Source organism: Siniperca chuatsi, linkage group LG20 (genome assembly GCF_020085105.1).
Source record: "Siniperca chuatsi isolate FFG_IHB_CAS linkage group LG20, ASM2008510v1, whole genome shotgun sequence".
Lineage (NCBI taxonomy): Eukaryota > Metazoa > Chordata > Actinopteri > Centrarchiformes > Sinipercidae > Siniperca > Siniperca chuatsi.
Window position 1 is genome coordinate 21,191,086 of NC_058061.1, and position 14,054 is coordinate 21,205,139.

General features: G+C 39.4%; 2 protein-coding genes across 2 annotated transcripts; both read left to right on the plus strand.

Annotated features, from left to right (window-relative positions):
* The first annotated feature begins 15 nt into the window (after positions 1–15).
* rsph1 (radial spoke head component 1) lies at positions 16–4,250 on the plus strand. The gene is made up of 8 exons (XM_044177578.1): positions 16–157; positions 366–479; positions 850–955; positions 1,147–1,237; positions 1,929–2,064; positions 2,900–2,971; positions 3,235–3,343; positions 4,101–4,250. The coding sequence occupies exons 1-8, from the start codon at positions 107–109 to the stop codon at positions 4,145–4,147; spliced, it is 726 nt and encodes a 241-aa protein (XP_044033513.1). The 5' UTR covers positions 16–106; the 3' UTR covers positions 4,148–4,250.
* Positions 4,251–8,144: 3,894 nt separating this feature from the next.
* Positions 8,145–13,550, plus strand: adprm (ADP-ribose/CDP-alcohol diphosphatase, manganese-dependent). Its single transcript, XM_044177545.1, has 3 exons — positions 8,145–9,020; positions 9,868–9,990; positions 12,417–13,550. The coding sequence occupies exons 1-3, from the start codon at positions 8,447–8,449 to the stop codon at positions 12,740–12,742; spliced, it is 1,023 nt and encodes a 340-aa protein (XP_044033480.1). The 5' UTR covers positions 8,145–8,446; the 3' UTR covers positions 12,743–13,550.
* The last annotated feature ends 504 nt before the right edge of the window (positions 13,551–14,054 follow it).

Genomic DNA, 14,054 nt, shown 5'->3' on the forward strand with positions numbered 1-14,054 from the left:
GCAAACTAGCTAGCACAAAGAGTTGGCTGAGCATCTTTCTAGCTTTTACCACTGCGTTTCGAACTAAAACTTTACGTCGTCCAGATTTAGACATTGACAAAGAACAATGTCGGATGTAGGCTCTGATGAGTTTGATGATGAACACAGTAAACTCGGGGTGAGAGAATATAATTAGCTAATGCTACTTAGATACTCTGTTCGGTTTGTTGTTGTTAGCTGACTGAAGCTAACGTTAACATTAACGTTACCTATCGCCTGATAACAATTCATGTGTGTGTTTTTAGGCAGACATGTGGTTGTCTGTCGGTCTGTGTTATTGTTTCTGACCTTGGATACAAACTATTCTGTTTGTTTGACTGGCGCAGGAATATGAAGGGGGCAGAAACGAAGCAGGAGAGAGGCACGGAGTCGGTAAAGCTGTTCTGCCCAACGGAGATATTTATCAGGGACAGTATGAGAACGGCAAAAGACACGGAGAGGTATGATACGGATCACTCAGGAAAAGTACACATTCAAACATAGAAATAATAATCAGGGGTTTACTGTGCCTTCAACATTCACACCAATTAGACCATGTATGCTGAGGGAAAAAGTATGATTTAGAAAACTACACCAAATAGCCTGAGTCCAACACATGAAAATGAGACTTTTTAGCTTTCAGATGTGATGAAAAGGAGTCGCTCAGTTAGATGTCAGTGTAGACTTTGCACAAGTACAATGAGGTCAATCCACACTTTGAATTTAAGCAATGTTCTCTCACTAATGTTTTGTTGTTTACTTTTAGATCAATATTCAGTCTATGATGAAAACAGTATTTCATTTCCAATCTTTGACTGTTTTGTCTAATAGGGGACATATCGCTTCAAGAATGGGGCAAGATATGTGGGAGACTATTACCAGAACATAAAACATGGACAGGGCACTTTCTACTATCCAGATGGCTCTAAGTATGAAGGTACAATAAAGCTAAAGCATATGAGTTGAGATAGTTGCCAACTACAGTGTGTATGCACGGTGTCTATTAAAATGTACGTTTACAGTCTTGTGACTGTTCTTAAACGTTTTCAGCGGACATGGGACCAGCTGAAGCCCTAACACAGAGCTTCAGAAATCAAACTCTTATTGCTGCCTGTCTTTGTCTGTCAGGGTCATGGGTTGAGGACCTGAGACAGGGTCATGGTGTCTACACTTACCCCAATGGAGACACGTATGATGGAGAGTGGCTGCATCACATGAGGTATATCTACAGTTTAAAAAAATATTCAATTCACTTTTATTTATATAGCGCCAATTCATAACAGAAGTTATCTCATTGCACTTTTCCTATAGAGCAGGTCTAGACCCAACAAATCCCACAAATCACAAGCGCATGTCCCTAAGATGTTTGTAGTTTTCATTTCTGAAAGCACACATCCCTCTGCCGGGTTAGGACCCAAAGCCTGTATTCAGAAGCCACTGCTTCCTGTACCTTCTCAATTTAAATCCTGCTTGATATGTTTTATCTTAACTCAGTGATACAGACAAATACGTGAAGTTTGTAAATCACTGCTATAGAAAATAGAAATATGAGTTTACTTTTCATAATCCCAGATGTGGGCCTTAACTACCCAGTAAGTGTGGATTTGTTGATTTGCAGGTCATCTAAGTTTAAAAATTCTTTAGATGTTTAGGTTGCATGTGTTGTTTCAAAAGCATTAAATATATTTATATTAATATATCTATATTTCAGTATACAGCATGACCTATTTACATATGAAATATAGTCACTGAAATACTGTTAAAATAATAGTTCTATACAACCTAGATGTCTCAAAAACGTTCACTTTTCAACCAAATTTAGCTTAGTTTCAACATAGAGGCGTTCTAACTAGGTGCAGAAAATGGGGATTTTAAAACTACTGCAATCTTTGGTGTTGTCTGATTGCCAGGCATGGCCAGGGCATTTACCACTACCACGAAACTGGCTCAAAGTACAAGGGCTCATGGGTGAATGGCAAGATGGAGTCAGCTGGAGAGTACATCCACTCTAACCACAGATACAAGGGTAACTTTGTCAACAATAATGTAAGTTCTCCTTTGATTACATATTCACAAAATGCTTGGCCAATGATGAATGAAAATATGTAATGTCTTTTTCTGTGGCCTTAGTAGGGTGCAGGGGACAATAATACAAGCTCTGTCAGAAGTAATAAGGTAGATGGTTTAGTATAGTACAGAATACAAGTAGTTATACTATCTCAGTAAGTAAATAATCAGTTGTAAATCTCTGCATCAATTTGGCAGTCTCTCTGAATTCAGTTCTTCTACATTCTATGGTAAATGGCTACATTTTCTATAGCACTTTAATCCAAAGCGCTTTACAAGGTTTTTGCCGCTCATTCACTCACACACCGATGGCGGCGAGCTACCACGCAGGGTAACTGCTGGCCAACCATCGGGAGCGATATGGGATTCGGTGTCTTGCCATAATAACTGCTCATGGGAAAACTACGGTTTATTACAACTTGGGTTTTGCTTTTGTGTCTCTGGCTACATTTTAAACATCCATCACAGTTTAGCGACAGGGATTATTAGCAACATTACGAGTGCACTCCCTTTTGATTTAACTTCCAAGTTAAGAGGAAGCTAATCTGGTTAAACTGTCGTCTTGTTTACAACCTGTCTGATCATCTGACTGCTCATGTTCCCTGCCCTGTTGGACTCAGTTTTAGCCATGTTGCCTTGTTCCCAGATCTCAGCAATTACTTGGGTGAGAACAATGTTATTATAACCAATGGAAACAATGACTGGAGCTACAAAAATAAAGTCCAATTTCTAATAAACCATAGTTTTACTTTAAATAATGGTTTCCCATTATTATTATTATTATTATTATTATAATCCCTTTCTTATTTTGCAGCCATATGGCCCGGGGAAGTATGTGTTTGACGTTGGGTGTGAGCAGCATGGTGAATACCACCAAGCAGAGAAGGTAATTCAACATCAATTGTGTATCTTTAGTGAGTTTGCAGATGTTTTCATGCTCTCCTTGCTCCATACACAATAATGCTGCTTCCTTATAATAACTCAGTGAGGCCTACTGTAATTTGTGAAAACATCAAGATGGAAATATATGTGCATTTTGCGTGCAGTACAAAATGTCTCACAGCATGTGTCTATTTCATAGCATGTCTTCTCTGTACGCAAAAAAAAGAAGAAGTAAGCTTTGTCTCACTGTCCCTCCATTCTTTGCAGGACCGAGCTGAGGGTGAGTGGGGCGAGTTGGCCTCCACCGCCGTCCTCAAGTGGATTCCCAAGTGTGTCACTGGCCCGACGCTGTGGACTCCAGGCCAAGACACTTCAGGTGAACTTTATCAACTCAAAATGACAGTCAGGGGTAGGCTCGCAGCCAGGATTTTTTAAATACTTAGAATCCCACCCACCTAAGATATTTTTTACTAGCCACCAACCAAACTGCGTAAAAATGTTTGAGTATTTAAAAGATTCACGGAAATATCACATTTTGTTTATTCATTCAACTGTTAAATGATGTTTTTTGCTTAAAAATTGTAAAAGTTCACGATATTTAGTCTAAAAGAATATCAGAATCAGCCTTTAAAATCCCAACATGTATTATTTGTCTGTATTCATAGAAGATAAACTCTTTATGTTACAAATTCCCAGAAATATTTGTTTGATACTCTAACTATTTTTTTTTTTTTTTATTTATTTAAAAAAAATGTCCAAAGTTGACTTTCAAATCATCAGAACTATTTGCGGAGAAACACTGACAAACCTGGGCGTGTTACACTGCACTAAACAGGGGGTGGACAAAATAACATATATACCGTACAATACAATACAGTACAATACAAAGGACCAGCAGTAAATATGCCGCTCTGCTGAGGTTCAGCGTTTGTTGTTGTAGTTTCTGAGGCATAAATTCAACTTAGCTCTTTTTGGGACTGTAGTTTCTAATGTTGCTGTCATATGCTTCAAACGCTCTAAACGCAGAGGTACAGAGCGGCCAGACAGGATATAATGAGTCCTGAAAGTAATATGAGGGATCAAAATCTGCATTTAAGTAAGTGTTTGTGTGTGTGTGTTTTTTCTTTTGTCAGCCAGGGAAAAGGAAACAGCTTCAGCGGAAGAGGGGGCAGAGAACTGACCTGTGTGATCAATCCACAATCCTGCATCTTTCAACCTTTGTTTAAAAAGCACAAAAACATAAATATATGAATAAATATGTAAATAAATCTGTTAAGCTTGTATTTTCAATGTTGTTTATAAAGATGTATGGTTGTGGCAACTGGAAACTTTCCATTGCCTACTGTAATTCATCATGGATGTATAGTGTGTACTTTTCATAGAGTGCAGCGCCCCTCTGTGGCACTTTACAGAACAGCATAATTTTTCATGAGCGACAATGGAAATTTTATCCTAATAATGTAAAACCACAGAACCAAAAGGAAGAACCCCCCCATTACAAGTTTAAACTCAGTAGCAGCAGGGCCAGCCCCAAACGAAATCTGTTTAGGGCTCCCTGGAGACCACCACCCTCCAAGCAGTCCGGCAAGGAGTCCCTTCTTCTTTTTCTCATCCATCATTCTGTTAAATGCACTCCACACAGCGTTACAATCTGCAAAATATTTGTGTGAGAGAAAGAGCATAGGAAGTGAATTTCATGAATCAAATGAGGTGTGTGTGTGTGTGTGTGTGTGTGCCTATAAGGATCAGCCTCCTTGTTGTTGTAGTTGCTCTTTTTGGTATTGCGATACCAGACTTTCAGTTTCTGAGCTTTATAAGTGGGTTCTGAGAAATGAATGGCACAAGAATTAAACTGAGACAACTTAAATTAAATATGTGCTGATAATACCATGTGTAAGTGTCCTTAGAGAAACTTAAGGGGAGGATGAACTATTTCTATATACTATCTATATATTTCTATATACTATCTATATACTATCTCAAGAGAAATAACCTGAAGGTGTAATTTGATACTTTGTAACATTCATTTCTCGGTATGTAGGTGAAAACCTTGGTCCAGGCACTTAACGGCAGACAGGCAAAATTCCTGTTAAACCTGCTACGACACCAACGCAGGTCATGGGTTGCACTACGCGGGAGCCTACCAGGAAAAGAAAAAGAAACTTGTGCTGCGTTTTCACCAGACACTTTTGGTATAGTACCCTTGAAACCTGTGTCTGCATTCCAATGAGCTAAGAAAGGAGGAAACTAATTCTTCTTCTTCTTCGTAAAGTTTTATGCCGGTTGGCAATCAACGTTATGGTGCATTCCAACTGGAATGGGGTGTGGTTTGGGATTCTAACTATACATCCACTAATTATTAAAGAAAAGAAAATGAGACAAATCAATCAAAATAAAAAACACACCGTCGTTATCTCCTAATCAGATTTGTTCTGCTAAGATACTGAAACAACAACAGATAACACTTCTCTCTAGAACTTCTTTGTAAAAGATCTCGTTAATCAAACCTCGTCTTTATTTCTTTAAAGGTTCAGTGTCAGTTCTCTTCTCTCAGCATCATATTTTGGACAGTAAATCATAATGTATTCTAAAGTTTCTTCTTGATCGCAGAATGCACATCTTCCTGTATTATGTTTCCCTATTTTACATAATGTGCTGTTTAATCCTGCGTGACCAAACCGTAGCCTGGATATTATCAGAAGCAGAAGCAGAAATACTTTATTGATCCCCGAAGGGAAACTCTCTGTTACAGCAGCTCGCCTTTACGTCAGTGCACACAGCAGAAAGTACTAGCAAAAAAATATAATACAATACACTATAAGGTCAGAAAATAAATGAAGTACCAGGTGGGTATAAGTATAAAATAAAATAAGTGTGAAGTACCAAGTGGGCTTATTGGTTGATGATGATAATGCAGTATAATAATACAATGTAATAATATAAATAATAAGCAGTGATGCAAGTACTGTCGGGTTAAGTGTAGCTTATTGAGATTATTAAGATACTGCACAGCAGTAATGGAGGTATGAATAATATGGTTCCTCTAATGGTTCCTCTTTCCTGGTTCTCTCTGTTTTTCTCATCACACCGACTTTTCTTTGACTGTTGTAAAGCCACCTTCCTCTTCTCTCTTCTTCTCGCTGCTTCTGCCACCGTTTTTTCAACTTCTCCTTAATTGTGGTTTTCATTTCTGTTTTACTAAGGGCTACTGTCATGTCAACGTGATTCGTTTTTGTGGCTTCTTTTGCACACTTATCAGCTGTTTGAGTTCCTTTGATTCCTATATGTGCTGGTAGCCATACAAATGTCACATTTAGCCCCATCATTTGAATTCCATATAGTGTTTGCTGTATCTCTATTAAGACATCTGGTCCGCTGTTTCAAGCGGATTGATGACGAGCTGGAATCAGAGCATATTACTGCTCTCAGAGGTCTCACATCTTCCACCCGTTTCAATGCTGACAGAATTGCCAGCATCTCCCCTGTACACACCGATACCCCATCACTGATTCGTTTGCCAATTTTAATGTTGAAATCTGGAACTGTGAATGAAATACCAGTTTTGTTAGCTGTGTTCTTTGAAGCATCTGTATAAATTTGAACATAGGTGTAGTAGATACTTTCTATATCTGTCTGTATTATCTGTAGATGTAAAATAAGCTCCTTATCTTTGTTCTTTTTGCCAAGCAATGTGAGCTCTACAGTCGGGTCAGGGAGCATCCAAGGGTGTATTACTGGGAGTGGGACTGCTGGACTAATGTTTATTTCAGTTATTCCTAGTTCTTTTGCTTTCTGCTCAGTTGTCCATCCAAAACGTTTTGTGTCTCTCCTTTCCCCAACAGGGTTTTAGTGCATCTAGCGTTGGATGATCTTCATTATGTCCTTTTAAATGAACCCAGTAGTTTAAAGATAGCTGTGTTTCTCCCACTTCCACTTGTAATGCTGAGGTTGGGGTTGCTCTGATGGCACCTGAACATAGTCTCAAAGCCCGATATTGAATGTTGTCTAACTTTCTGAGAGATGTACTTGCTGCAGATCCAAATGCTACACAGCCATAATCTAACACTGATCTTATTCATCCTATGTAGATGGTTTTCAATGCTGATCTCTCTGCCCCCCATTCACTTCCCACCACACATCTCATTACATTTAATACTTTTTTACACTTGTCCGTTACCTTCTGAATATGTGCTTCCCATGTGATTCTTTCATCAAACCACAACCCTAGACATTTTAATTGTTTCACTCTCTCCAATTCTTGATTATATCATTTTAATTTTAAATTACTGTCATTTCTTTTTCCTGTAAAGAACATTGTCTTTGTCTTGTCTACTGAGAACTTAAATCCCCACTTAAATGACCATTGTTCTCTTTTAACAATAGCCTCCTGTATTTTCTTCACACTAAATTCCAAATTCCTCCCTCTTTTCCATATCGCCCCATCATCCGCAAAAAGAGAGAATCCCATCCCATTCTCCAAATTCAGAAAAACATCATTTATCATAATAGAAAATAACACAGGACTCAATATAGTCCCTTGAGGAGTTCCATTTTCAACCAAAAACCTTCCTGAATAACACTTCCCTATTCTTACCTGAATCAATCTTCCATATAAAAGGTATTTGATCCACCTATACATCAGGCCTTTAACCCCTAATTTACTTAGTTTAATTAATAATCCTTCCTTCCACATCATAGCCTTCTCTATATCAAAAAAGATGGCCACTATGCTTTCCCTCTTAATCTGTGCTTTCCTTATTTCATGTTCTAAACATAAAGCAGGGTCCATGGTATTTCTGCCTCTTCTGAATCCACTCTGATATTTTGATACATAGCCTTTGCTTTCCATACAATACAATCTTACATTTATCATTCTCTCCATTATTATGCATACACTAGAGGTTAAAGCAATTGGTCTATAATTCCCTGGGTTTGAGCAGTCTTTTCCGGCTCGCGTATCGGAACTAAAACAGCTTTTTTCCAGACTTGTGGCAATTTTCCCTTCTCCCAAACCTTATTATATAGTTCCAGTAAAATGTCCTTAGATGATTCACTAAGATGATTTATCATAGTATAACATATGTGATTTCTCCCCGGTGTTGACATCTTGGTTTTCCTGAGAGGAGGAAACTAATTGCGGGACCAAGTTACGTTTGAATAAATGAGCGGCCATTTTGCTACTCCAACTCCACCTGTTGTCAATATCCACGGTTTTCTAACAGCATTATTTTGAAGGCTACAGCCGGAAGTCGTTGATTTTATTCTGCTTTACTTGCCACTAGCAGTGTCGACGCCGGTTACTGTACTGTCATCGTGTCGGACTGGAGAGGAAATTCAGCACAGCCTGGCTGGGCTTCAACCTCACGTGAGGGGGTGGAGAGGATACCGGTACCTGGTTAGTGTTTCCCGAACACTCAAGTCTCTCGGCAGATACAGCAAACGCACTCAGACATCAGTAAATCCGAAGACAACATCGAGAATGGACGACTGTTCTCAACAAACGCCGCTGTTTACATTCGGCGTGATAGCTGACATTCAGTACGCGGATATTGACGACGGATACAATTACTCCCGGACGAGGAGGCGGTACTACCGGAGCAGCCTCCAGCTGCTGAGAAATGCCCTGGAGAGTTGGTCAGAGTCGGCTGTCAAACCAGAGTTTATCCTCCAGCTGGGAGACATTATTGACGGCTTCAACAAGGGCCGCGACGCCTCTGACCGAGCACTGGACACCGTGCTGAGAGAGTTCAGCTCCGGCCCCGTGGAGGTCCACCATGTGTGGGGCAACCACGAGTTTTATAACTTCAGCAGGAGCGCACTGCTGCGTTCAAAGCTCAACAGCACACTGCACTCTGACAGGAGCCTGAGTGAGGCCAGGGCGGGCAAAGACATCTATGCTTACCACTTCAGCCCGTTCCCCGGCTTTACGTTTGTTGTCCTGGACGCCTATGATGTGAGCCTGCTGGGCAGAGAGGAGTCCAGCGAGCAGTACAGCGATGCGATGACTCTGATCAGACAGTACAACAGCAGCGAGGATCTCAACTGCCCCCCAAGTATGCTGGCCTGCTAACTTGTCACAGTTATATTTAATATTGTGTTATATATATATATATATATATATATATATATATATATATATATATATATATTATACAGTACTATTTCATTCATTTAAATACATATTATATTTTTAAATGTATTTTATATTATAGTATGTCATTTATTAGTAGTTTTACCGTTTTATTCTAATACCAGGCTTAAGTTTGTTTCAGTAGTTAAAGCGAGACTGTGTCATTTTTGAGAGAAACAGAACAGTCTAGCTTTGTTTTATTTAGTAGCTTATGGTGGCTAATGTTGGTTAAACTTTAGATAGAATGTATAAGTGAGGACTCATTGGAAGACAAATTGTGTATAAAGTATAAACAAAGCTTTCATTTAAAAAAAATAAATAAATGTAATTAAAAACAGCCCGAAATGTCCTTAATCTTTTAACTTTAGTGTTTGTTGTTGTTTCTGAGGCAGACATTCTACTTCATGGCTGTTTACGGGGACTGTGGTTTGTAATTTTGCTGTCAAATGCTTCAAACGCAGAGGTACAGAGAGGCCAGACAGGATATAATGAGTGGTGTTCATCTTAAATATTATATTATAGAAGTATTTTGGTATGAAAATTTTTAATTTAACCAAGTATCCTGTATCATAATTACACGTCGGGCACTTGTAACAAACCAAACTGCTGGAAAAATTGGTTGAAAATTCAGCGAGTTAGTGTTGATCATTCAGTGAATCCATTCATTTACATTTTTTTAATCACACTTGAGCCATTTCACAGACACCAGGGTGACTACCAGTGAATGAGCAAGTAGATGATGATCTTCGTATTTTGTGTTCTTGTTTCAGTGACGGAGGGCCTGCAGAAGAGGTTTACAATGTTCAACGGTGGGTTCAGTAAGGACCAGCTGAACTGGCTAGATTTGGTTCTGTCCTCAGCCGATGAGAAACGGGAAAGAGTCACAATCGTCAGTAAGTAAACTCTGTCGCATATACAAAGTGTAAATTAATCAGATTATGTTTGATTCCTGGCCTCTTCCAAGTGGAGTCAGTAAATATGTAATGTGAATGTTGCGATGTGCTCATTCCGGCATTTGTAGAAATTCAACCCTCTCCCATACAAGTTAAAATGAGCACGTTCTGATCTATTGTAGCTCTAAAATGGTGGGAAATGACCACCAGGTTTATCTAACCGTGATTGACAGCACAACCCAACAGTTTATTGTTTTTTTTTAATCCAATTGCCTCCACTATGACTCACAGCTTGGTCATACAGACTTTTTTAGCTTCTGCCCATAGTGTAGTGCACATTATTCACAGGTCCCTTTTTAACAGTGGGCTTTGAGTACTTGCCTCTCAAGTATCACTGATGCACCTGCTCCAACACATGGGCTCAGTGAGAACAAGCTCTTATTTTTGTGATTTTCTGTCTTCTGAGTTTGATCTGAGGGCTGAGACCATCATCGCTCCTCTCCTGCGGAATCAGCAATGCCTTTCCCGTTGTTTCATAACCTTTTTGTGTAGGTTGTAATAAAGTATTTGTATCTTTATGTTTCTTTTCGGAACTGTGCTTTAAATTCACTGATTTATTTCTTTTTTTTCATTGTAATTCTAAATTTAATTTTTATATAATTCGGAACAGCAGCAATCTTTGACATACTCACCTACAGAGCAAGTCATAGCATAAAACATACACACACGACTCAAAACAGCTGTCAACTACACAGATAATCTGGCAAAAAGCTGAGGGCTTCACAAACAGTGTGACTTATACCACTGCTGAAGTAGAACACTTGTGGGTGTGCAGGCAGTATTCATTGTTCCTTTTAAAGAGGCACTCCACTGATTTGTTTTTATACATCAAATTCAGTTTACTGGGTTTATTGGGTAGTTAGTCAGATTGTATGTGTTCAGGAGGTCTCAATGAGCCCAAGATCTCTTTTAAAAGCAGCCCTGAGAACAAATTACATATATACTTTACAACATTACAGCAAAAAGTTCGATCCCGGCTTCCCCCAGCCCACATGTCTAAGTGTCCTTGGGCAAGACAAATTGCTCCCGTTATTCGGTGTGTGAGTGTGTGTGAATGCGTTACTTTCTTTCAACTGATGAGCAGTTGGCACCTGCCATCAGCGTGTGACTGTGATATGTAGTTGAAGCACTTTGAGTAGTCGGAAAAGACTAGAAAGGCGCTATATAAGTACAGCCCATTTACCATTTACCAAATATCTGCAACTTAGATAACACAGGTATGCCGATGCCTTTTGATATAACTTACAGTGCTGAATGTTATAGCTGTCTTGAATATTGAATTGAATGGCTCTTCTCTTAAAAAATGCGTACATGTTGTCTTTTTGGAGTTTAGAACGAGCTTTAAATTGATAAGAAAGGTCTGTCAGGAGGAGTACTGCTCAGCCTGTGAAAACAGTTGTCTAATGTCTTGTGTGTCCCCGGAGGAGCTTTGTCAAGTCTGAGAAAATAACCCAAGTGCTATCACTTTACTGTAGTTACGCATGCATCAGGTTGGACTTGAAGACTACAAATGTATTATGCATTTGGATTAAGTCACGATATCTCAGCCTCTGCTGCACCAGTTTTGACCATTGTTTCTTAATCTGTCTTGTGAGCCCCCCAACTGTATCACAGTGCAATAGTCCTTTTTCAGAGAAGACATTGTGACTTGTCATAGTAGGAAAAGCTCTGCCCAGACTGGGAGCTCAGAGCCCAGGCTTGAAAACCTCCTCGGTCCAAAGCTCCTATGCTAGCGGTGTGAACACCAACACTCACTTGAGGCTCCAAGCTCCCAGTCCGGGCAGTCAGCTAAGATAAAAGGACCACTAGCTGCATGGCTAACTGAGCTAACTAGCTAATGGCAGCTGCAATAATAGCAGTTAATGGTTGCTTTAAAGCCATCCGTCCACCAGAAACTCTGTATATCACCAAGAGTTGAGGCAAAGCAGCAGAAGGACATCAGAGGGAAAATTTGATCCAGTTTCACCAAAATCAGTGAATAAAGTTATAAAGTTGCGTTTTTGTACAGTAAGCAGTGAGGCCCGGCCCCCAGAAACACTCCGCTCCGGCGGTCTATCGTTTTCCCAACCTATTCTTGTCTCATTTGTGGTCTGATACACAGTAAATTCATCAAATTCAATGCCCCATATCGCTATTTTCCAAGATAAGTTAAAGCACTGGATGTATCAAGAGAACTGGTTACAGCGGCTTGCTGCCCCTCGGCAGTTTCAGGGTCCTGGTATTGTGCATGCTGGCTCACTGTCATGAGTTACTGAATTATGTTATATGTTGCAGTCTATGAAATATATTGTGTACATCATCTGCTGTCCTGAAAGTGCTGCTATACCAGATACCAGAAATCTAGATGTATTTTTTTTCTTGCCCAGGTCACCTCCCTGTACATCCCTACTCCACGGACCCGATATGCCTCGCCTGGAACTTCGATGAGCTCCTGGCCATCATACGGTCTCACAGCAGTGTGGTGTGTTTCATGGCTGGACACGACCACGACGGTGGATACCACCGGGATAAAGACTCGGGAGTGCACCACCTGACATTAGAGGGGGTGATTGAAACTCCACCTGACCGCAATGCCTTTGGCACAGTCTCTGTGTACGAGGACAGGATGGTGCTGAAAGGGAACGGGAGGATCACAGATCGAGTGTTTCTGTTTCCAGGTTGCCAAAGTGACGCAGATCATAGGGCAGTATGACACATGCTGTAGTTAAGATTCATAGATTACTGAAGCTGTCAAGGCAAACCTTTTGGAATATCCTGGGATTTAGAGAGGTGTATTCTGGACTGGGAAATTTAGAGGATGTTTGTTACATTCAAGTCAGGGAATTTTACATGAGTCACTTAACAGGAAAAACATATACATGCATCTATCTCCCATCCTATAGCATAGGCTTCCATGTTTTTTTTCCTCAGCTATGGAAGTTATGGTAATGAATTCACATTAGTAATGGAAGTAGTATAACTTTCCATTCTTTTAGTTATATTTAAAGGCAAAGGTGGGAATACTTCCAAAAGTGAAGTTCTGCCAACTATTACAAAAACACAGACGCACATACACTCTGGTCTGTTTTTAGATGCAGTGTGTCATGTCCACTTACCTCAGCAGAACATATACAGTACCTCAAACTATTTATTGCACTTAGTGTTTTTGTTTTTATTTCCTGACAGTGTGAACTGATATCTTGTACACTGGTTGTGTTTTAATCTGGAGGTTTAATGATAAAATTTGCATATTTAAACACACATAGTTTAAGAAGGAAATTAGTTTCTATTGAAATTGCTGCCTTTTTGCTGATTCTGATTTTCTTATACTATTATTTGCTGAGCAATGTATTGTGCACTGTAGTGAGATATTTGATCAGTGCAGCGTATAACTATTACGAATGTATTAATATATAGTTTTCAGGTGAGAAGATCAGCCTGAGATAAGTGCAAATCTGTATGAACGATGTAAAACAATACCACGAATAATACCACAAATAATAAAAATCTTTATAACTGCAGTAGTTGCACTTCTGTACCCATCTAAATGTCACATTCACATCCCTGGCATCTTATGCTGCATTCAGGTTACATGGGAAAGTGGTAGATACAACCGTTGTATCTGAAATAAAGTAAAGGAAAGTTATTTTGAGTTTTTCAGAGACAAATTAAGATCACTTGAGGTTGGATTATGAATCCCAGCTTCGACATCACGATGACAATGGCGTGATAAATCATTTGTCACTAATTGCAAATAGATTTGTGTGAAAAAAATGGCCACAAACAGACAGTAGAGACCTCATAAACACTAATAATAATGACCAAAACTACAACTTAAACAAAACATGACAAAGGGGGGTATGTTAAACGGTTGGAAGAGATGGTATGAGGGAATTAAAAAAAAAAAGAGTACTACAAAATAATATGAATTCAAGGTCAACTTGCTAGCTTTTACTGGATCTTTCAACAGCATCTCGACATATGGGCATAGTCTTATACTCCATCCACTGACAAAGACCATGAGA

Excerpts from the sequence above, each read along its gene's own strand:
- rsph1 (XM_044177578.1), top strand. The coding sequence starts at position 107 with ATGTCGGATGTAGGCTCTGATGAGTTTGATGATGAACACAGTAAACTC. Across the intron at positions 480-849 it reads ACGGCAAAAGACACGGAGAG|GGGACATATCGCTTCAAGAA; the intron begins GTATGATACGGA and ends TTTGTCTAATAG. Across the intron at positions 1,238-1,928 it reads GAGTGGCTGCATCACATGAG|GCATGGCCAGGGCATTTACC; the intron begins GTATATCTACAG and ends TCTGATTGCCAG.
- adprm (XM_044177545.1), top strand. The coding sequence starts at position 8,447 with ATGGACGACTGTTCTCAACAAACGCCGCTGTTTACATTCGGCGTGATA. Across the intron at positions 9,021-9,867 it reads GGATCTCAACTGCCCCCCAA|TGACGGAGGGCCTGCAGAAG; the intron begins GTATGCTGGCCT and ends TTCTTGTTTCAG. Across the intron at positions 9,991-12,416 it reads GGAAAGAGTCACAATCGTCA|GTCACCTCCCTGTACATCCC; the intron begins GTAAGTAAACTC and ends TTTCTTGCCCAG.